We start from the raw sequence: 24,299 nt of genomic DNA, 5'->3' as shown, positions 1-24,299 counted from the left end.
ATCCATAAAAGAATACATAGATAAATTTGTTTACATAAAATAAAACTTGCCTGGAAAAAATCCATTAACAAAGTCAAAAGGATAACAAACTGGGGAAAAACACTGACAAATGATATAATTCACAAAGGTCTAATCTCTCAATTATAGAAAAACATTCTAGAAATCAAGGAAAGCCCAATAACCCAATAGAAAAATACAAGATATAGACAATTCACAGAAAAAGACATAAAATTTACCCTTAAACATATGAAAAGGTGCTCAACCTCACTCATAAGAGAAATGTAAATTAAATATATGATGAGATACCATTTCTTACCTATCACACTGTAAAAAAATCTAGGTCTTTAACAATACACTCTGTTGGTGAGGCTGTTAAAACAGATAAACTCATACATGAGTGGTAAGTGCAAAATGGTACACCTATGGAGGGAAATTTTGGCAATATCTACCAGTTACAAATATAATTATTGAATTTTCCCTACATAATTATCTGCATATGTATGAAATGTGTATTCATTATGGAACCATTTGTAATACCAAAGGACTAAAAACATCCCAAGCATCCACAAGAGGAGACTGCAGTCATTAAAAAAAACTATTATGTATCTACATAATGTGACATTTTGAATAAGTACTCTATACACTTCCATACAGTGCCTTTCTATGTACAGGAAACTCTAATTCTCTGATATAGAAAGACCTCCAGGAAGTATTATTAAGAGAAATAAGCAACATATATAACAGAATACACATGTGTAAGGAAGGGGGAGATGGAATATGATACATTTATATTTGTTTGTAGCTGCATAAAGAAACACTGGAATAGATTTTTTTTCCAGCCTTCATGGATCAAGGGACACAGGAACTTACTGGTTTGGGTACTGTATATGAGCTCCACAAGGGCATCTTGATAGCTTTTCCAAATCCACTGACATATTCCCTGTGATAGAGAAGACAGTGTTCCTTGTTCTTCTGCATAACCCTGGGCCTCCCAAATGGCACATTTTGTTTCTCTGTTGCTGTTACTAGAGTAAAAATAACATAAAATAAAAATGCTTGTAAAATTAAAAAAAACCACTGGGGTAATAAAAAATTAATAAAATTGGTAACTGAATCAAAACAGTATGGTACTGTCATAAAACTCAGGCACATAGATCAGTGGAACAGAATAGAGAGCCCAGAAATAATGATTATATGGTGACTTAATCTGTGACAAAGGAGGCAGAATATATAATGGGGAAAAGATAGTCTCTTCAACAAATGGTGCTGGGAAAACTGAACAGCTATATGTAAAAGAATAAAATTAGACCACTTTCTTACACCATACACAAAAGTAAATTCAAAATGGATTAAGACCTAAAATGTGAGACCTCAAACCATAAAAGTCCTAGAAGAAAACATAGGCAGTAATTTCTTGGACTCCAGCTGTAGAAACATTTTTCTAGGTAAGTTTCCTTAGGCAAGGAAAATAAAAGTAAAATTAAACTATTGGGACTATACCAAAATAAAAAGCTTTTGCATGACAAAGAAAACTATCAATAAAGTGAAAAGGCAACCTACTGAATGGTAGATGATATTTAAAAATGACCTCTGATAAAGGTCAATATCCAGAATATATAAAGAACTTATACAACTCAACACCAAGAAAAAAATACAATTAAAACATGGGCAAAAAGCCTGAATAGATATTTTTCAAAAAAAGACATACAAGTGGCCAATAAATCTATGCTCAACATCACTAATCATCAGGGAAATGCAAATCAAAACCACAATGAGATATCACCTCACACCTGTTAGAATGGTTATTATTAAAAAGAGAAGAGCCACTCTGGAAAACAGTATGGAGGCTCCCGAAGAAGTTAAAAATAGAGCTATGACCCTGCAACTGCACTACTAGGTGTTTACCACAAAGATACAAATGTAGTGATCTGAAGGGGCACTTGCATCCCAATGTTCATAGCAGCAATGTTCACAATAGCCAAACTGGGTAAAGAGCCGAGATATCCATTGATCAATGAATGGATAAAGAAGATGTTGTATATATACACGATGGAATTTTATTCAGCCATCAGAAAGGATGGATACTTACCATTTACAGTGATATGGATGAAACTGGAGGGTGTTATATTGAGCTAAATAAGTCAATCAGAGAAAGACACTTATATGGTTTCACTCATATGTGGAACATAAGAAATAGCTCAGAGGATCATAAGGTAAGGGAGGAAAAACTGAATTGTAAGTTATCAGAGAGGGAGAAAAACCATGAGGAACTATAGGAAACAAACTGAGGGTTGCTGGTGGGGAGAGGTGGAAGAGGGATGGGGTAATTGGGTGATGGGCATTTAAGGGGAGCACATGATGTGATGAGCACTGGGTGTCATACTATATGTTGGCAAATTGAATTTAAATTAAAAAAAAAGTGGGGCAGCCTGGGTGGCTCATTGGTTTAGTGCCACCTTCAGCCCAGGGCCTGATCCTGGGGACCCAGATTGAGTCACACATCGGGCTCCCTGCATGGAGCCTGCTTCTCCCTCTGCCTGTGTCTCTGCTTCTCTCTCTCTCTCTGTGTCTCTCATGAATAAATAAAATAAAATCTTTAAAAAAAGTACCAGATTGGGGGGGGGGGAAGAAAGTGAAACTTAAGAAAAAAAAAAGCGTGTTAAAAGGTTGAGTTTTTTAAATCTCTTTTCATTCATAGAGTCTGTCTTGATTATTGAAAGTAAACTCAAGTACAAGACAAAATATTAACTATAAAATATTCCACATCTAATGGAAATATTATGCAGCCATAAAAAGAATGAGGTCTTGCCATTTGCAACAATATGGATGTACCTAAAGGGTATAATGCTAAGTGAAATAAGTTAGAGAAAGACAATACCACATAATATCATTCATGTTTAAGAGACAAATGAGCAAAGGAAAAAGAGACCCCCCCCCAAAAAAAAAACCAAACAAACCAAAAAACCACACACAATATACCATACTCTTAAATACAGAGAATGAATTGGAGGTTGCCAGAGGGGACATGGCTGGGGGGAAGGGTAAAATAGATAAAGGAGATTAGGCATACACTTTTCTTTTTTTTTTTTTAATTGTTATTTATTTATGATAGTCACAGAGAGAAAGAGAGAGGCAGAGACATAGGCAGAGGGAGAAGCAGGCTCCATGCACCGGGAGCCCGACGTGGGATTCGATCCTGGGTCTCCAGAATTGCGCCCTGGGCCAAAGGCAGGCGCCAAACCGCTGCGCCACCCAGGGATCCCGGCATACACTTATCTTGATGAGCACTGAGTAATGTATAGAATTGCTGAATCATTATACCTGAAATAATATAAGACTGCATATTAATTATATTTCAGTAAAAAACAAAAGAATGTGGTAACTGCTGGGGATGTGTATGGTGGCAAATGGGTGAAATGGACAAGAGTGACACTTTTCAAAGTATAATTTTTCTATGGTCTTGATATTCAAAATGTATGTATATTATCTATTAAAAAATAAATATAAAATATTCACAGTAGTAACAAAAACTATAAAACAACTAAGAATTAAATTAGTAAAAACATATAATTCCAAAGAGAAAATTTGAAACTCTTAATGAAGGACACAGATAGAAGGTGAATTCAACAAATGAGAATATATCCCATGTTCTTAGATAAGACAAGTTAATATTTTGATGTTGTCAAGTCCCTCAAATTAACCTATAAATTTAGTGTGATCCTAATAAAAACTCTAGTTGGATTTCTAAAGAGCTTGATAAACTCTTTTTAAAAATTTATGTGGAGGGGCAGCCTGTGTGGCCCAGCAGTTTAGTGCCGCCTTCGGCCCGGGGCTGATCCTGGAGACCCGGGATCCAGTCCCACATCGGGCTCCCTGCATGGAGACTGCTTCTCCCTCTGCCTCTCTCTGCCTCTCTCTGTGTCTCTCATGAATAAATAAGTAAAATCTTTTAAAAAATTTTATGTGGAGATATAGCTAAGACAATACTAAAAGAAGACTAAAGTGGAGGTACTTGCCCTATCAGATGTTATATTACAAAATATCAAAAGTAAGGCAGTATCAGTGCAAGAACTGAAACAGACTTGTGTGTGTGTGTGTTTCATAATATGTAACAAAGGTGGCATGCCGAATTAATGAAAAAGTAAGGATTGTTTAGTGTTTGATGGTGGGAAATGTGGCTTACTGTGTAGAAAAAATAAAATTGTGAGGGGTGGAACAATATGGCAGAGGAGTAGGGGTCATTAACTCACCTGGCCTCACCAACTTACCTAGTTAACTTTCAAACCATCCTGAAAACCTAGGAATTTGACCTGAGATTTAAAGAGAGAATAGCTGGAGTGCTACAGAGAGAAGGGATTTCACTTTTAACAAGGGAGCAGGGATCTCCCCCAGGTACACACCTGAGAATCAGCACAGCAGGCTCCTCCTAGAAGACCAGCTGGAAGGACAGGGAAAAAGTAAGTTCTTGACCAAGCAGCACTGGAAAGCTCCAGGGGAAGTCGAGGGATTTACAGTTTAAAAAACCAGAGGCCACTCTGCACTGAACAAAATGACTAGAAAGAACTCACCACAAAAGAAAGAATCAGAAACAGTACTCTCTGCCATAAAGTTACAGAATTTGTATTACAATTCAAAGTCAGAAAGCCAATTCAGAAGCACAATTACAAAAGCTACCAGTGGCTCTGGAAAAAAGCATAAAAAAATCATGAGACTTCATGACTGCAGAATTTAGATGTAATCAGGCTGAAATTAAAAATCAATTAAATATAAAAAATAGTGACAGGGAATAAAGGGGAAAGGAGAAAAAATGAGTGGGGAATATCAGAAAGGGAGACAAAACATGAGAGACTCCTAACTCTGGGAAACGAACTAGGGGTGGGGGAAGGGGAGGTGGGTGGGGGGTGGGGGTGACTGGGTGACGGGCACTGAGGGGGGGCACTTGATGGGATGAGCACTGGGTGTTATTCTATATGTTGGCAAATTGAACACCAATAAAAAATAAATTTACAAAAAAAAATAAAAATCAATTAAATGAGATGCAATCCAAACTGGAGGTCCTAACGAGGGTTAACGAGGTAGAAGAAAGAGTGAGTGACATAGAAGACAAGTTGATGGCAAGGAAGGAAGCTGAGGAAAAAGAGAAAAACAATTAAAAGACCATGATGAAAGGTGAACAGAAATAAATGATAGCCTCAGAAGGAAAAATCTATGTATAATTGTGGTTCCAGAGAGCGCTGAGAGGGACAGAGGGCCAGAAAGCATATTTTAACAAATCATAGCTGAAAATTTCCCTAATTTGGGGGGGAAACAGGCATTCAGATACAGGAGATAGGATCTCCCCCAAAATCAATAAAAACTGTTCAACACCTCGACATTTAATAGTGAAACTTGCAAATTCCAAAGATAAAGAGAAATTCCTTAAACCACCAAGAGACAAGAGATCCCTAACTTACATGGGGATAAATATTAGATTAACAGGAGACCTCTCCACAGAGACCTGGCAGGCCAGAAAGGGCTGGCAGGATATATTCAGGGTCCTAAATGAGAAGAACCTGCAGCCAAGAATACTTTATCTAGCAAGGCTCTCATTCAGAATAGAAGGAGAGATAAAGAGCTTCCAAGATAGGCAGAAACTGAAAGAATATGTGACCTCCAAACCAGCTCTGCAAGAAATATTAAGGGATATCCTGTAAAAGAAAGAGGAAGTCCAAAGATATAATCCACAAAAACAGGGACTGAATAGGTATTATGATGACACTAAATGAATAATTTTCAATTGTAACTCTAAATGTGAATGGGCTAAATGATCCCATCAAAAGACACAGGGTTTTAGACTGGATAAAAAAGCAAGACTCACCTATTTGCTGTCTGTAAGAGACTCATTTTAGACCTAAGGACACCTCCAGCCTAAAAATGAAAGGGCAGAGAACCATTTACCATTCAAATGATCCTCAAGAGAAAGCTGGGGTAGCAATCCTCATAGCAGATAAATTAAAGTTTATCCCAAAGACTGTAGTAAGAGATGAAGAGGGACACTATATTATACTTAAAGGGACTATCCATCAAGAGGACCTAACAATCATGAATACTTATGCCCCTAATGTGGGAGCTGCCAAGTATATCAATCAATTAATAACCAAAGTTAAGATATATTTAGATAATAACACTAATACTGGGAGAATTCAGTATTGCACTTTCTGCAAATGACAGATATTCTAAGCATTACATCTCCAAGGAAACAGCTTTAAATGATACACTGGACCAGAGGGATTTCACAGATATATACAGAACTTTGCATCCAAACGCAACTGAATACACACTCTTCTCAAGTGCACATAGAACTTTCTCCAGAATAGACCACATACTGGGTCACAAATCAGGTCTCAACCAATACCAAAAGATTGGAATTGTCCCCTGTATAGTTTCAAACCATAATGCTTCAAACTGGAACTAAATTACAAGAAGAAATTTGGGAGGATTTCAAACATGTGGAGGTTAAGGAACATCCTGGAAAAAGATGAATGGGTCAACCAGGAAATTAGAGAAGAATTAAAAAGATTCATGGAAAACTAATGAAAATGAAGATACAACCATTCAAAATCTTTGGGATACAGCAGAAGCAGTCTGTGGGAAATACACCACAATACAAGCATCCCCCACAAAATTGGAAAAAACACAAATAGATGAGCGAACCTCGCACCTAAAGGAACTGGAGAAAGAACAGCAAATAAAACCTACACCAAGCAGAAGAAAAGAGTTAATAAAGATTCAAGCAGAACTCAATGCAATAGAGACCAGAAGAACTGTAGAACAGATTAACAAAACCAGAAGTTGGTTCTTTGAAAAGATTAATAAGATAGATAAACCATTAGCCAGCCTTATTAAAAAGAAAAGGGAAAAGACTCAAATTAATATAATCACAAATGAAAAAGGAGAGATCACAATCAATACCAAGGAAATACAAACAATTTTAAAAACGTATTATGAGCAGCTATACACTAATAAATTAGGCAATCTAGAAGAAATGGATGCATTTCTGGAAAACCACAAATTACCAAAACTGGAACAGGAATAAATAGAAAACCTGAACAGGCCAATAGGCATGGAGGAAATTGAAGCAGTCATCAAAAACCTCCCAAACCACAAAAGTCCAGGGCCAGATGGCTTCCCAGGGTGAATTCTATCAAACGTTTAAAGAAGAAACTTATTCTACTAAAGCTGGTCTGAAAGGTAGAAAGAGATGGAATACTTCTAAACTCATTTTATGAAGCCAGCATCACCTTAATTCCAAAACCAGACAAAGACCCCACCAAAAAGGAGAATTATATGCTAATATTCCTGATGAACACAGATGGAAAAATTCTCAACAAGATACTAGCTAATAGGATCCAACAGTGCATTAAGAAGATTATTCACCATGACCAAGTGGGATTTATGCCCAGGATACAAGGTTGGTACAACACTCATAAAACAATCACGTGATAGATCATATCAACAAGAGAAAAAACAAGAACCATATGATCCTCTCAATAGATGCAGAGATGGCATTTGACAACATACAGCATCCATTCCTGATCAAAACTCTTCAAAGTATAGGGATAGAGGGAACATTCCTCAGCATCTTAAAAGCCATTTACAAAAAGCCCACAGCAAATATTGTTCTCAATGGGGAACACTGAGAGCCTTTTCCCTAAGATCAGGAACACGACAAGGTGAGAGTGGACTCTTACCACTGGTATTCAACATAGGACTAGAAGTCCTAGCCTCAGCAATCAGAAAACAAAAAGAAATAAAAGGCATTCAAATTGGTAAAGAAAAAGTCAAAACCTCCCTTTTTGCAGATGACATGATACAGTATGGAGAAACCCCAAAAGACTCCACCCCAAGATTGCTGGAACTCATACAGCAATTTGGCAATGTGGCAGGATACAAAATCAATGCCTAGAAATCAGTGGCATTTCTATATACTAACAATGAGACTGAAGAAAGAGAAATTAAGGAATCAATCCCATTTACATTTGCACCTGAAAACATAAGATACATAGGAATAAACCTAACCAAAGAAGTAAAGGATCTATATCCTAAAAACTACTGAACACTTCTGAGAGAAATGGAGGAAGACACAAAGAGATGGAAAATATGTCATGCTCATGGATTGGAAGAATTAATATTGTGAAAATGTCAAGGCTACCCAGGGCAATTTACACAGTTAAGGCAATCCTTATCAAAATACCATGGACTTTCTTCAGAGAGTTGGAACAAATCATCTTAAGATTTGTGTGGAATCAGAAAGGACCTCGAATAGCCACGGGACTATTGAAAGAGAAAACCAGAGCCTGGGGCATCACAATGCCAGATTTCAAGTTGTAATACAAATCTGTGGTCATCATGACAGTGTGGTACTGGTACAAAAACACACAGAGATCAATGGAACAGAATAGAGAGCCCAGAAATGGGCCCTCAACTTTATGGTCAACTAATATTCGACAAAGCAGGAAAGACTATCCACTGGAAGAAAGACAGTCTCTTCAATAAATGGTACTGGGAAAATTGGACAGCTATGTGCAGAAGAATGAAACTAGTCCATTCTCTTACGCCATACACAAAGATAAACTCAAAATGGATGAAAGATCTAAATGTGAGAGAAGAATCCATCAAAATCCTAGAGGAGAACACAGGCAACATCCTTTTTGAACTTGGCCACAGTAACTTTTTGCAAGATACGTCTATGAAGGGAAGGGGGAGAAAAGCAAAAATGACCTATTGGGACTTAATCCAGATAAAAAGCTTCTGCACAGCAAAAGAAACAGTCAAGAAAACTGAAAGACAACCTACAGAATGGGAGAAGATATTTGCAAATGACATATCAGATAAAAGGCTAGTATCCAAGATCTATAAAGAACTATTAAACTTAACAGCAAAGAGACAATCCAATCATGAATTGGGCAAAAGACATGAACAGAAATCTCACAGAGGAAGACATAGACATGGTCAACAAGCACATGAGAAAATGCTCTGCATCACTTGCCATCAGGGAAATACAAATCAAAACCACAATGAGATACCACCTCACACCAGTGAGAATGGGGAAAATTAACAAGGCAGGAAACCACAAATGTTGGAGAGGATGTGGAGAAAAGGGAACCCTCTTGCACTGTTGGTGGGAATGTGAACTGGTGCAGCCACTCTGGAAAACTGTGTGGAGGTTCCTCAAAGAGTTAAAAATAGAGCTACCCTACGACCCAGCAATTGCACTACTGGGTATTTACCCCAATGATACAGATGCAGTGAAATGGCAGGACACCTGCATCTCAATGTTTATAGCAGCATTGTCCACGATAGCCAAACTGTGGAAGGAGCCTTGGTGTCCACTGACAGATGAATGGATAAAGAAGATGTGGTCTATATATAAAATGGAATATTACTCAGCCATTAGAAATGACAAATACCCACCATTTTCTTCAACATGTATAGAACTGGAGGGTATTACGCTGAGTGAAGCAAGTCAATTGGAGAAGGACAATCATCATATGGTTTCAGTCATATGGGTAACATAAAAAATAGTGAAAGGGATTAAAGGGGAAAGGAGAGAAAATCAGAGAGGGTGACAGAACATGAGAGACTCCTAACTCTGGGAAACGAACAAGGGGTAGTGGAAGGGGAGGTTGCAGGGGTATGGGGTGACTGGGTGATGGGCACTGAGGGGTGCACTTCATGGGATGAGCACTGGGTGTTACACCATATGTTGGGAAATTGAACTCCAATAAAAAATACAAAAAAGAAAAGAAAAAAGAAAATTGCATCCCTTATATATCACTACATATGAGTAAGATTCTAGATGGTGAAAGAGAAACTGTAAAGTTAATTTAAAAAGTAGGAGACTAGCCGGGACACCTGCACCCCGATGTTTATAGCAGCAATGTCCACAATAGCCAAACTGTGGCGTCGGTGTCCATAGAAAGAAGATGTGGTTTATGTATACAATGGAATATTACTCAGCCATTAGAAATGACAAATGCCCACCATTTGCTTCAACGTGGATGGAACTGAAAGGTATTATGCTGAGTGAAGTCAATCGGAGAAGGACAAACATTATATGTTCTCATTCATTTGGGAAATATAAATAATAGTGAAAGGGAATATAAGGGAGGGGAGAAGAAATGTGTGGGAAATATCAGAAAGGGAGACTGAACATAAAGACTCCTAACTCTGGGAAACGAACTAGGGGTGGTGGAAGGGGAGGAGGGCGGGGGGTGGGGGTGAATGGGTGACGGGCACTGAGGGGGGGCACTTGACGGGATGAGCACTGGGTGTTATTCTGTATGTTGGTAAATTGAACACCAATAAAAAATAAATTTATTATAAAAAAAAGTAGGAGACTATCTTTGTGACCTGGGAGGAGGAACTAGTTTTTAAACAAGACCCCGAAACCAGAAACCATAGAGCAAAAATGTGATGGATTTCATTACATTAAAATTAACAATTTCTGTTCAAAAAAGGATAACATGGACAAAGTTAAAATAAGGAGAGAATATTTGCAATAGCTCCACTGTATGAGGAGCTAGCAAATCAATAGGAAAGATAGAAACTTCATTGGAAAAAATGGGCCAACTATATAAGAAGGCAATTTACAAAAGAGGCATTTAACACACATGTGAAGTAACATTGAAAAATTCAATAGCAATCAGAGAAAGGAAAACTAAAACACAATATTACTTTATACTTGTTGTATAAACAAGTTTATAACTTATAAACTTGTTGGACTGGCAAAAATTAGAAAGCTGGAAAATGTCAAGTGTTAGTGAGCATGTAGGGACACAGGAATCCTTGTACACTCATGGTAAAACTGTGGACTGGTGTAGGCCTCCCAGAGAACCATTTAGCAGTATTAGTGTTCTTAGTCAAACTAAGTATATGCACTCTTTTTTCTTTTTTGAGTTTTTTTTTTCTTTTTTATTTATGATAGGCACACAGTGAGAGAGAGAGAGGCAGAGACATAGGGAGAAGCAGGCTCCATGCACCGGGAGCCCGACGTGGGATTCGATCCCGGGTTTCCAGGATCGTGCCCTGGGCCAAAGGCAGGCGCCAAACCGCTGCGCCACCCAGGGATCCCGAGTATATGCACTCTTTATGATGCAATCATGCTGGTCCTGAGTGTATGTTCTAAAAGAAATTTTCATATAGGTCAATAAGGGGACATGCACAGTAATGTTCATCAAAGTTTTATTTGTGGTATCAGGGAGCTGGAAGCAATCTTCTATCATTGGGGGAATATTCAGGGAAAATGTGAAGGCAGGCTGTGGTTAGGATGAGCAGGTAGAAGCAATGGATTGGATGTATACACAGCCATATGGATAGACTTTAAAAACACAAGGTTGAATGAAAAAAGTAATAACAATGTATCATTTATATAAAATAAAAATGCACACATAAAGCATCCTCCATAGTAGGATAACCTGATGTTTATGTGCCTGCTGAAGTGATACAATATGAAGTAAATTATTATTGCTGAAAATATTTAACCTGACTCTAATCATGTGGAAAGAGCAGATGAATCTAGATGTGGGACATTCTAGAAGAAACTGCTTGGACTCTTAAAAAACATCAGTGTAATATAAAACACACACAAAATATAGAAGTACTATTCCAGATTAAAAGAATTTAAAGCTGGGACGTCTGTCTCAGTGGTTTAGTGCCTGCCTTCAGCCCAGGGCATGATTCTGGAGTCCAGGGATGGAGTCCCACATCAGGCTCCCTGCATGGAGCTTGCTTCTCCCTCTGCCTGTGTTTCTGCCTGTCTCTCTGTGTCTCTCATGAATAAATAAATAAAATCTAAAAAAAAATAGAAAAATAAAATAATTTAAAGCAATACAACCAACAAATGTAATACATAAAACTTGATTAGATCCTAGGATCAAATAGTGATCAAATCTAAAATATTTTGGGCACAGTTTTAAAATTTGAATATAGGGTATCTTTAATGGTATTATTTAATTGTTAAATTTTCTTGAGCATGATAATGGCATTGTAGTTGTGTAGGAGAATGTCCTTATTCTCGTAGATGTATGCTGAAGTGTTTAGGGGTGGAGTGTTACATTGCCTGCAAGTTTCAAATGCTTCATCCAAAAAGAAAATGTATACATACATACATAAAGAGAAGTAGAGGAAGTCTCGCAAAATATTAAGGGTATATGGGCTTTCATTGTACTATTCTTTCAAATGTTCTGAATTTTCAAAAAGTAAAAAATAAAAATTTGGGGATAAATATATGCACCTAAAATAACAATACATATTTTGCAAGAACACATATAAGCAAAAAGATCTGCATAAAACACCATAGAATGGATGCCTATGGGAGAAATAATAGGTTGAAGTAGAGATTAAGGTTAATTTAATATTTTTTCAATATTATATCTATCTGAGAGAGAGAGAGAACAAGCAGGGGGAGTGGCACAGAGTTAGAAGCAGGCAACTCACTGAGCAGGGAGCCTGATGTGGGGCCCGACCCCAGGACCTGGGGATCACAAACCCAGACAAAGGCCAATGGACTGAGCCACCCAAGTGCCCTGATTAAGGTGAACTTAAAAGAAACAACAAAAACCTCTCTGTAAAGTAATTCATATTCATTGATATGTGGAAAACAGAAAAGCACAATGAAGACAACAAAATTCACTGATAATCTCATTTTCTCTCTCAGAAATCTTTTTTTAAAAAGATTTATTTATTTATTAAAGATTTTATTTATTTATTCATGAGAGACCCAGAGAGAGAGAGAGGCAGAGACACAGGCAGAGGGAGAAGCAGGCTCCATGCAGGGAGCCCGACACGGGACTCGATCCCAGGTTTCCAGGATCAGGTCCTGGGCTGAAGGCAGTGCTAAACCGCTGAGCCACCGGGGCTGCCCAAGATTTATTTGTTTATTCATGAGAGACACGCACACAGAGAGGCAGAGACATAGGCAGAGGGTGATGCAGGCTCTTCGCAAGAGCCAGATGCAGGACTTGATCCCGGATCCCAGGATCATGACCTGAGCTGAAGGCAGTTGCCCAACCGCTGAGCCACCCAGACGTCCCTGTCAGTAGTTCTTAAAATATTGTACCTGGACTAGCCGCAGCAGATGGTCATTCTCTTCCCCCCACCTTTTTCTTCTTCATCATTATCATCATCATCATCATTGCTCAGAAACTTAGAAATTCAAATTCCTGGGCCCTACCAGACATACTGAAACACAACTCTGGGCATAGGGCCCAGGAATCAATGTTCTGACAAGCCCTCCCACTGATTCTGATGCTGGTTTAACCATCTCGATGTAACTATCATTATTTTTTAAAATATTTTATTTATTTATTCATGAGAGACACACACACAGAGAGGCAGAAACACAGGCAGAGGGAGAAGCAGGCTCCATGCAGGGAGCCCGATGTGGGACTCAATCCCGGGACTCCAGAATCACGCCCTGGGCTGAAGGCAGATGCTCAACCGCTGAGCCACCCAGGCGTCCCTTGATGTAACTATCATTAATTTTGTGATTGATCATTGTAATCTTTCTAAAAAAAAGTATGAAATATTTTAGGCATACAAATAAGAGAATAACATAACACACACCCATGTACCTATTGCCTAGATAAAATATTAGACAAACAGTTGAAGTCCCCTGTGTATCTCTTACTCTGTTCCTTTGTTTGCTTCCCCAGAACTAATCACTATTCTGCACTATTTAATTCCATTGTTTAAAAAATACTGTTTACATATTTATATAATCTATAAATAACATAGTGCATATTCTAGATTTTAAAAATCTACATAGGGGAGCCTGGCTGGCTCAGTCAGTAAAGCACCCACATTGGGTGCAGAGATTACTTAAAATGAATGTCTCATATTTCATATATCCTTCTATAATTTGTATTTTATCTCAGCACTGTTTTTGAAATTTACCTGGATTGATATATGCAACCCTATTTCATTTTTTTTCCACTGCTGTATAGTATTCTGTTGTATAGCTGAACTATTTATTCATTCTATTGAACTTTAAGATCGTTCAGATTTTTTCTCTATTATAAACAGGTATGCAATGAATATTCTTGCACATGCCCCTTTGTGCATATGTATAGGAATTTCTCTAGGACTTAAAGTCTAGAGGTTATATACACCTTTACCAGTAGAATTGCTGGGTCCCAGGGCTCACCTTCAACTCTTCTGGATATCTTCCTAATTGTTTTCCAAAGTAGTAACACCAAATTTCTTTCTTTGCAAGATTTCATTGCATTTTTTTCCTTATAGTTTGCACATTTGTGACTTTGTTGAAAAAGTCTTTCCCCAGTTGTAGGTGACAAAGATACTCTCCACCATCTTATGTGGAAATGTCGGGATCTAGTTTTCTCTCCTTATGGTGAGCCAAATTTCCCAAAGCTACCTACTAAATTGTCCATTTCCCATTGATTTTGTGGTACAGGCCTGTAAGCTTACTCATTCATGTATATTTGCTGAAACTTGATTTGTACCAGTGTTGTGCTGGGTCTTGTTGAAGTCTTGAAGACATGCAGCCCCTAGTCTCAGGAGGTGAGACTGCAAATCCATTTATGTGTAGATGCAGCCACATAAATGATTACAGTATTAAGGGATAAGTGCAGAAAGGTGTTCTGAGTTTCTAACTCAGTTGGAAAATTCATAGAAGTGACAAGAGTTAGTTCTTTAAAAAACAGGAAGAGTCTGCCAATGCAAGGGGAAGATGGTCAGGGCTTGGTTTGGAGTCCAGAGGAATTTTGTATCTCCACAGTGAGAAGTTAGATGCCTTTCATCAATGTAGGGGCAGCCAGCGAGTAGTGCATATGTAAGGGGTCAGAGTAGGCAGAGGGAATCATTTTCTGCCTGGATTATTCTTTAAGTGGAGAAACATACACTAGGAGTAGCGGGGCTGGGCCCTACACCAAAGTTTAGGTTTTTTGGAAGAGAAGCTGGAATCTAATATCAGAAAGAAGACATTTTCAGACTAGCATTTACTGTTTTTAAGGGGAGATCTCACTCTCCGGCTATGTTAGGAGCTCAAGATGGTTTCAAAAGAAATCCTTATTTGTCCTCACTTCAGAGATATATACTCATTCCCTTTTTTCATTCACCGCTCTGGGGCCAAAGGGAAGGAGGGAGGAGGGGAAGAGGACAAACGGGTGGGAGAGGTTTCCAGTTGTTCGGCTCCTGGGCCTGACAATGGATTTGAACTTCCGCAGAAAGAGCTGGGAGTGCCTGCTTCAGGGTTAGTCAGGGGCCCTACAAGCCAGTAAGTTTGTTAGGAACAGCTAACCAAGTCCCTAAAAGTCACCTAAAAGGTGGGGAGCACTCGGCAAGACGTGTGACCCAGGCGGCCATTTTCTCACACCCTGCCCGTCGCCATCTTCCTTTGTAGACAAACGGACTGATCCCCACCCTTGTCTGATGCGGTCATGGTGATTGCTTGGTCTGTAAGATTCGGAAACACGCATATTTGGCCCCAGGTAGAGGCCAGCGACAAGATCTTGGCTTACAAGTAGGTTATATAGCCACAGTAGAACACGCCGCTCCCAACCTACCGGCTCTCGGCTTCCCTTCCCCTCACCCCGCAGAGAGGAGGCGGGACCAGGGCGCTTGCGGAGTAGGGATGGCGGACGCGAGCCGTCAATCCGAAGCCCCGCCCCTGCGGGGGACGCAAGTAGGGCGGACCAGCGCTGCAAGGCTGGGATCCGGAAGTCGGAGGGTTAGCGGCGCGAGCGCAGCCTGCAGACGTACCCTGTCTTGGTGCTATTCTCTCCTGTCTGATCCCGCCGGAAGTGGAGGTAAGCGACAACTCTCCTCTTTTCTCGTTGTGAGCGCTCATCCAGCCAGCTGCGCGGTAAAAAATCGTGTATTTGAGGTGAAGACTAGGAGTTTCCTCCACCCTGGAATGGAGAGACAGAGAATCGGCTATCATCCAGGGTAGAAGGGCCCCCATGAGGGATCGCTCTACACGTGTGGATGTGCGCAAATGCGCTCTTGCTAGGTAAAGGAGCAGGGCCCCATCCCATCTAGGCAGGTGTAGACCCCTGGTCACACCACGTAGAACGTCACAGACCCCACTTGTGTGGAGAAGCATCGAGTGCCCTCTTGCCTTCAGGATAGCGAGGCTCCATTCTGCACTCCTCCAGTGTAGACAGGCGTCTCCGCGTGGCGACATCGATCCCATGGTTCTAGGACAAACAGCCCTTCCCTCCTCCGCCCATCCCCGGGCTGAGCGGCGTGGATCTTTACAGGCGCTAAGGCACACAGATCCACCTCGCCACAACTCTTCGCTTTGGACAGAGGCTCTGATGTATTACCTCCTCTGCAGACATACACTCCTGCCTGCCCTGGCGGGATCGCCAGTACAGAGGAGCTTAAATACGTTTAATATACATTGACAGAAGAGCTGGAGACCTCCCCGCCTCGCCCCCATGTAACTAATTGTGGAAGCCCCGCCCCCGCTACCGCAGAGATATTAGATCACCCCCTTCCAAGTGGTTGGCACCAGCCTTAGCCCATAGAGAACTATGCAGATTTTCCTCTCCTTGCCAAGAGTGAGTCCCCATTGTGGAAATTCAGACCTGAGTCCTCACCCTACCCCGTAAGGAGGCTCTGGTTTACTGAATATGTAAAGGCCTTGCCGCAAAAATGCGTGGCAGCAAAGAGAAACAGACCTTAACCCCGGGAATGCTGTCAGATCTGTCCCTAATGAGGCCCCCGTTGGTAGAGGGGCTCAGATTTGTTCTCCTTTTGAGGTAAACAGATCATCCCTCCCATCCTCCTCCCTCAAAGATTTCGAATCACCAAATGTAGCAAAAGAGAGACACCCCCCCCCCAAGGGAGCAGAGGGGTGCAGCTCCCCCTCCTGGCAGTGATGTCACTGATCACCCTACATTTTGTGCATGTGGGCCCTCCCCTTTCCCAAGCTCAAATCTCTTGCTCTCCAACCAGTATTATCGCCCCCCTTGCAAAGTGTAAGGGCTGATCCGCTGAATTTATAGCTCTGTTCCTACTCCTACCACCATGCAGAGAACCAGAAGTCTTATTCACTTCAGTGTTAGCACAGTGCTGACTTCAACCCATATAAAAGGTAAACGGATTGTTCTCCATCCCACCTCCATGGAAGGGTCCTGAATAACCCACTACAGGCAAGGTGCAGACCCCATTCATGCAAAACTGCATAATCCCCCCCCCCCTTTGTTAGTGTGGCAACTAATATCACCTTGTAGTGGAGACAGGCATATCATCTTCCCCTCACCCTAGCCCTCCCCAGGGTAAAGAGACCCAAGATTCCTCTCCCACCCCCAACTTAGAGATGTACAGACATGCATTTCTTCCATGCAGCAGAGATGCACGCAGCCGATGGGCTGGTTTTCCCAGTTACTCTACACCCCAGAGTAGAGTAACAAAAGGCATCTCCTTACCCCCATTCACCAAGGAACGGACCCCAACCACACATGCAGGAATACATCCCTTCCACACAAAATTTTGCACTCATTCCTAGCCTCAGTTTAACAAACACAGATTAAAAGCACTCTGAGGTCCCTTTTCCCTGGGGTAGACTCCTGGTACCTGTCTTTACCCCTGCTTCCAGGGTAGATCAGACATAGAACTCCCTACTTGGGAAAAGAGGTACTTTTAATTAATACGTAGAAACAGGCCATCCTTGTATGCCTTCTCCCCTCAGCATAGACAGGTTTAGTGCTAGGGTATATAACACTACAGGGTAGAGGATTGAGGACCATGGACTCAATCTGATACATTGAGGCACTGACTGCACCCAGGAAGAGAGATTTAGACCTAGCTTCCTTTTGGGTAGTGTGATGCTGCTTTCCCTGTGTAGATAGCTCACCAGGCCCCAACTCCGTTATAGCCTCTTCTCCTAGTTCCTCCAGTTGTTAGGGCTTCCTTATCAAGTTCTTTCACATTTCATTTTGCCTTTAGGGGACTCAGAAGGGGGCTTGTGGCCCCCCTTCTGTGGTTCCTGCCTCTGTTTTCACATTGGTTCTTCCATTCTGACAGGAAGAAAGCCTGTGGATTTGAACCTACCTGCTTTCAAGCTAGTCATCATGATGAAACATAGACACAGTGAGTTCCTTTTACCACCCTCTCTTAATGCTAAGCTTTTTTTTCTTAAAGATTTTATATATTTATTTCACAGAGAATGAGATAAAGAGAGCACAAGCAGGTGGAGCAGCAGGCAGAGAAAGAGGGAGAAGCAGGTTCTTCGCTAAGCAGAGAGCTGGATGTGGGGCTTGATCACAGGACCCTGGGATCATGACCTGAGCCAAAAGCAGGTGCTTAACTGACTGAGTCATCCAGGCGCCCCCCAATGCTAAGCTTTATATTTGTAGTATTTCATGGCAACTTCTTTTTTTTAAGATTTTATTTATTTATTCATGAGAGACACAGAGAGGGAGAGAGGCAGAGACATAGGCAGAGGGAGAAGCAGGCTCCCGCGGGGAGCCCAATATGGGACTTGATCTGGGACTCCAGGATCATGCCCTGGGCCAAAGGCAGACCTCAACCACTGAGCCACTCATGCATCCTGGCAACTTGTTTTTTAAAATATTTTATTTATTTATTCATAGACACACACACACACACAGAGAGACACAGGCAGAAGGAGAAGCAGGCTCCATGCAGAGAGCCTGACGTGGGACTTGATCCAGGGTCTCCAGGATCACACCCTGGGCTGCAGGCGGCGCTAAACCACTGTGCCACCGGGGCTGCCCTCGGCAAGAATTTTAATCCAGTATAGTTAACATGCAATGTTATATTAGTTTCAAGTGTACAGTATAGTGATTCAGCACTTTCATACATCCCAGTGCTCATTATGACAAGTGCACTCCTTAATCCCTATCGCCTATTTCTCTCATCCTCCTCACCTACCTCCCCTCTGGTAACCATCAGTTTGTTCTCAGTAGTTGAGAGTCTGTTTCTTGGTTTGTCTTTCTCTTTTTAACTTTGTTCATTTTTTTTGTTTCTTAAAATTCCACATATGAGTGAAATCATGTGGTATTTGTCTTTCTTTGACTTATTTTGCTTAGCATTATATGCTCTAGCTCCATCCATATCATTGCAAATGGCAAGATTTCATTCTTTTTTATGGCTGAGTAATATTCTTTTATATATATATAAATATATATATAAATATATAAATATAAATATAAATAAATATATATATACATATACATATACCACATCTTAATCATTCATCAGTTGGTGGACACTTGGGCTGTTTCTGTAATTTGGTTATTGTAGATAGTGCTGCTATAAACATTGAGGTATGTGCATCCTTTTGAATTAGTGTTTTTATATTTTTTGGGTAAATATCCAGTAGTATGATCATTGGTTCATAGTGTAGTTCTATTTTTAAAAATTGCTTAATATGGCATGGGGGGGATGGGAAAAGTAGGTGAAGGGGAGTGAGAGATATAGGCTTTCAGTTATGGAATGGATAAATGGATTAAAAGATAAAATATAGGGAATATAGTCAATGGTATTCTAGTAGCATTGTGTGGTGACAGATGGTGGCTACACTTGTGAGCAGAGCATAATGCATAGACTTAGACTTGTCTTGTGGAATCACTATGTTATACACCTGAAACTAGTGTAACATTGTCAGCTATATTATTTAGTCTGTTTTCTACTAGTATCATTATTGTCTTCCCAACTTCCTTGAAGGTGATGTTCCCCTTATCCCCCATTCCCATTTTACATTTGAGGAAACTGAGACTCAGCAAGGTTAAGTGACCTGATCTGAGGTGAATAGCAGTAAATACCAGACATCGGGGACAAACTGCTGTTCTTTCTGCCTTTGAAATACTTCTCTTCTTCCTCATTCTTCAACTGGATAAATTGCTCGTTTTTCAGATTTCAACTTACACATCACTTCCTGTAGGAATCTCTCCCATTAAACTTCTCCCTTGATTTTCACAGTCTGTACCCATAGGAACTGGGGCTATTGACACCCTATGATTGGGTCTGCCTCCTCTACTGCACTGTTAACTTCTCACCCACATCTGGTTTATCTTTTTGTCCCATGGGCCTAGCATGACCAGACATAGCTATTTGGTATTTACTGTGTGCCAGTCACTAGAATATCTCAGTAATGCTAACTCAATTCCTCCTTCTCCCACTATACTTATAGTCTAGAGAGAGAAGACAAATGTGATACATTGACTCTCCCATATAAGAGGGAAAGCAAGGGCATTGGGCAGGTCCGGTTCTGTGTTTCCTGCCTTTATCTTGCTGTAGTCCACGTAGAAAATGACAATATAGGCTGGACAAGACTTGTGCAACCCAGTGACTTCATACTCTGTGTGAATGGTGGCCCTGCCTATGTGGGCTTGGTGAAAAAAATTTAATACATTTACTTTATTTATATAATCATTGAAAAAATGTCAACGAGAATCAGACTTTGGTTATGTGAATACCAAAAGCAAATAATCATTTTTTTTCAAGTAACCAAAGAAAAATGAACAAAATTAATTATATTCTACTTAAGAACATCAAATACCAGATGATAATAAATTTGAGGGTGATGAAAAGACAATAATTAGCTAGTTAACTGAAGTAGAGTATATACATACAAAAGAACCCTGGCAGTTTAAAATAAATGATGAGCTATTGTATGAAAAGATTATATAGAAAGACATATGGAAAAACTATTAGATGGAAAGATCTTAAGGATTTGTTAAGTGAAAAAAGCAAGTTGTCAACAGGAGGACATACTATGTTGTCTTTAATGGGAGAGTGGGGGAAATAAGATTAGATATATTTGCCTTTGCACTAATAAGTGGCTTCTTATTGTAGTAAGTGAGTGCAGTGGCTAGGGTCAAGTGTGGAAGACCTCTCAAAATACACCTTTTTATTTTGGAACCATATGACTGTTACCTGTTAAAGAACAATTGAATTCATCTACATGAGTGGGAAAAATGGTGACTATTTTTTTAAAGATTTTATTTATTTATTCATTAGAGACACACACAGAGAGAGAGGCAGAGGCACAGGCAGAGGGAGAAGCAGGCTCCATTCAGGGAGCCTGATGTGGGAGTTGATCCCAGGACTCCAGGATCACGCCCTGGGCCGAAGGCAGGCGCTAAACCGCTGGGCCACCAAAGGATCCCCAAAAATGGTGACTATTAAACAGAAACTTTACGTGTGCTCATAAAACACAGACTGGTAAATTGCAACTAAGTAATGATCAGATTAACTGGAAGAACTGCAGTGGCTGGTGGGGGGAGGTGCCTCATGGTGCAGCTACCTGAGCTCTCAGCAATACCGTGGACCCAGATGGTAATGATAATGGTTAAATCTGGGGAGGTTATTGAGAAGTCCTACAAGGAGTGTTTTCTCCTTCAGTAAGTGATGTATTTTCTTTTATTGTGTGCCTGTATCCGGCATAGGCCCTCACTTTCCAGGGAAGTTAGGTGGACAGAAATTGTTGAGTAAATTGGCCACTCAGTCCTGGTTCATTCCCAACCTCACTTTCTTTTCATTGCAACATGAGTACTTTGGAAGAAAAGTGGACGTGAGGTCTCCTGTTTGTTGTTGTTGTTACAGGGAAATTTGATCGATTCACATTCATTATGGTAACTAATATGTTTGGTCTAATTTCTGCCATCTTATTTTATATTTTTTGTTTGTTTCTTCTTAGTCACTTATTTATCTACTTTTCAAGTTCAAAAAAATGCTCCACCAGTGATTATAAAGTTATTAGTTGCATTCATGTTTATATCAAACATAATTAAACTTGAATTTCTCTGTCACTTTACCAAAGTTAAATAATAACTATTTTTATCCTACCTTTCCAAAGTAGGATCATGCTTTCATGATTTTGCTTTTCCAACCCTTATTGCTTGATTCCAGGATTTGTTGAAAGAATTTGGTATTTTGGTTCTGAGCTATTTGCTTATGATGTTATCTGGTTTTAAAAAATCTTTTCTAAATATGTGTTACAGTTCTTAGCTACATTAGTAACATTTTTAAAGATTTAATGGTATGGGTTTTTTTTGTTTTTTATTCAGTGGTAAGTTTTAATAGATTTCCTACCCGTAATTATGTGTTTCCTTTATCTTGAGATCTTTATTCTGAGTTTATTTTTATTTTTGTTGGTATACTTCCTCAAGTACAATTGATCCTTGAACAATATGGAGGTTAGGGGCCCTGAGCCCCTGTGCAGTCAAGAATCTGCATATAACTTCTGATTACCCCAAAAACTTCACTACTAATATCCTACTATTGACTGGAAGACTTACTAGTAACACAAGCAGTCTATATTAACACATATTTTGTTAGATTGGTTATGTACCGTATTCTTCCAATGAAGGAAGCTAGAGAAAATATTATTAAAATCATAAGGAAGAGAAAACACATTTACAGTACTGCACTGCATTTATATAAAAAAATCTGTATGTAAGTGAATCTGTGGAGTTCAAACTCAAATTGTTCAAGGGTCATGTGTAGTTTTACCGGAACACAGGTGCTGATCTTTGCACATCTGAAAATGCCTTTTACCTTTGTGTAAGAGTGATCTGTTGGTTAAGTATTGGAATTTAGTGTGGTACACAGTTCCTTGTTTCAGAACTTTGTAATGGTTCTAGGTGCCTGGTGGCACAGTTGATTAAGCCTTTGGCTCTTGGTTTCAGCTCCAGTCACGATCTCAGGGTTGTGAGATTGAGCCCTGTGTCGGGCTCTGAGCTCAGTGTGGAGTGTGCTTCAAATGCTCTCTCCTTCCTCTTACCCTCCTGCTCCTGTGTGCATGTTCTCTCTCTCCCTCTCCTTCTCTCTCTCTCTCTCAAATAAGTAAATACATCTTTTCAAAAATAGAACTTTGCAATGGTTATTCTGTCTTAAATGTTAAGATTGATTTGAGAAGGCTGTCTGCTTCTCTTGTCTTTGTTGGAAATTCCTGTTTGGAAGTTTATAAGATTTTCTTTTTATCCTTGGAGTTCAGAATTTTTATCAGGTATGCCTATGGTATGTCTTTTTTAGTTAATCTTGGTGCTCCATGAGCCTTTCTAATCTGAACCATCAAGCCTGTTTTGAATTTAAGGAACTTTCATCTATTATTTAAAAAAAATAATTGCTTTTCCATTTGTACCATTTTCTCTTTTAGGAATTCCTGTTATTTAGATATTAGGCTTCCTGGGTCCATTCTCCATTTTCTATTTTTACTCATAATTTCTATTTCTTTAGATTTTTGTTTTAATCAAGCTCTTCTCTTGATCTTCCAGCTTATTAGTTTGGTTGTTAATGATGTCTATGCTGTTTTTCACTACATCTATTGAATTTTTATTCATTATCAAGTTTTGGGAATTTTTTTCTCACACTGTTCCTTTGAGGTATTTTCTTGAATCTCCTTAAGTATTTGCAATAGTGGGCAGCCCGGGTGTCTCAGTGGTTTAGCCCCGCCTTCAGCCCAGGATGTGATCTTGGAGACCCCGGATCAAGTCCCACATTGGGCTCCCTGCATGGAGCCTGCTTCTCCCTCTGCCTGTGCCTCTGCCTCTCTCTCTCTCTCTCTGTGTGTCTCATGAATAAATAATAAAAAAATCTTTAGGGCAGCCCAGGTGGCTCAGTGGTTTAGTGCTGCCTTAAGCCCAGGGTGGGATCCTGGAGACCCGGAATCGAGTCCCACATTGGGCTCCCAGCATGGAGCCTGCTTCTCCCTCTGCTTGTGTCTCTGCCTCTCTCTTTGTGTCTCATGAATAAATAAATAAAATCTTTTAAAAAATCTTAAAAGTATTTGCAATAGTATTTATTTATTTATTTATTTATTTATTATTATTTTTTTAATTTAAATTCAGTTTGCCAACATATAGTATAACACCCAGTGTCACCCATGTCATCACATCACATGCCCTCCTTAATGCCCAGTTATCCCATCCCTCCATTCACCTCCCCTTCTGCAATACTTTATTTGTTTCCCAGAGTCAGGAGTCTTTCATGGTTTGTGATAGTATTTAAATTCTGTTTCCTATATTGACTGCTTCAGTGCGAACCACCTTATATAATTGGGAAGCCTGTTCTCTGGTACTCTCAAGCTGCTCCGATATTTGTTTGTATATATCCTGACATCTTCCAGAACCTCCCCCTCTAGGAATTACTTTAGCTTCCTTGCAGGTGGCAAGAATTAAGGCAGCCATTCTTCCCCAAGAGGCTAGTTGTGAAGGGGATGACAGATGGGACTTCTCATGAAGAGGGTGAGGCGTTCTAAGTTCTTGGGCTTTGTTTATATGTGATTGAAGAAGATGAGCTCTCTCTTCCTTATATCCAAGGGAATC

At 39.9% G+C, this 24,299-nt stretch overlaps 1 protein-coding gene across 3 annotated transcripts in view; it reads left to right on the top strand.

Moving 5' to 3' along the window:
* GNL3L (G protein nucleolar 3 like) overlaps positions 1-24,299 on the top strand; it is a 61,944-nt gene that overhangs the window by 19,481 nt on the left and 18,164 nt on the right. For 2 of the 3 annotated variants that reach the window (XM_072816066.1, XM_072816068.1), the window contains exons 2-3: positions 15,401-15,806; positions 18,031-18,096. In XM_072816066.1, coding sequence (XP_072672167.1) covers positions 15,632-15,806; positions 18,031-18,096 — 241 coding nt within the window. In that variant the 5' untranslated portion in view covers positions 15,401-15,631. The remainder of the gene's footprint in view (positions 1-15,400; positions 15,807-18,030; positions 18,097-24,299) is intronic. The other variant, XM_072816067.1, reaches the window with a different exon arrangement.

Source organism: Canis lupus, chromosome X (genome assembly GCF_048164855.1).
Source record: "Canis lupus baileyi chromosome X, mCanLup2.hap1, whole genome shotgun sequence".
NCBI classification, from domain to species: Eukaryota; Metazoa; Chordata; class Mammalia; order Carnivora; family Canidae; genus Canis; species Canis lupus.
Note: the sequence above shows the minus strand (reverse complement) of the source record. Positions and strands in the feature narration are given on the sequence as shown.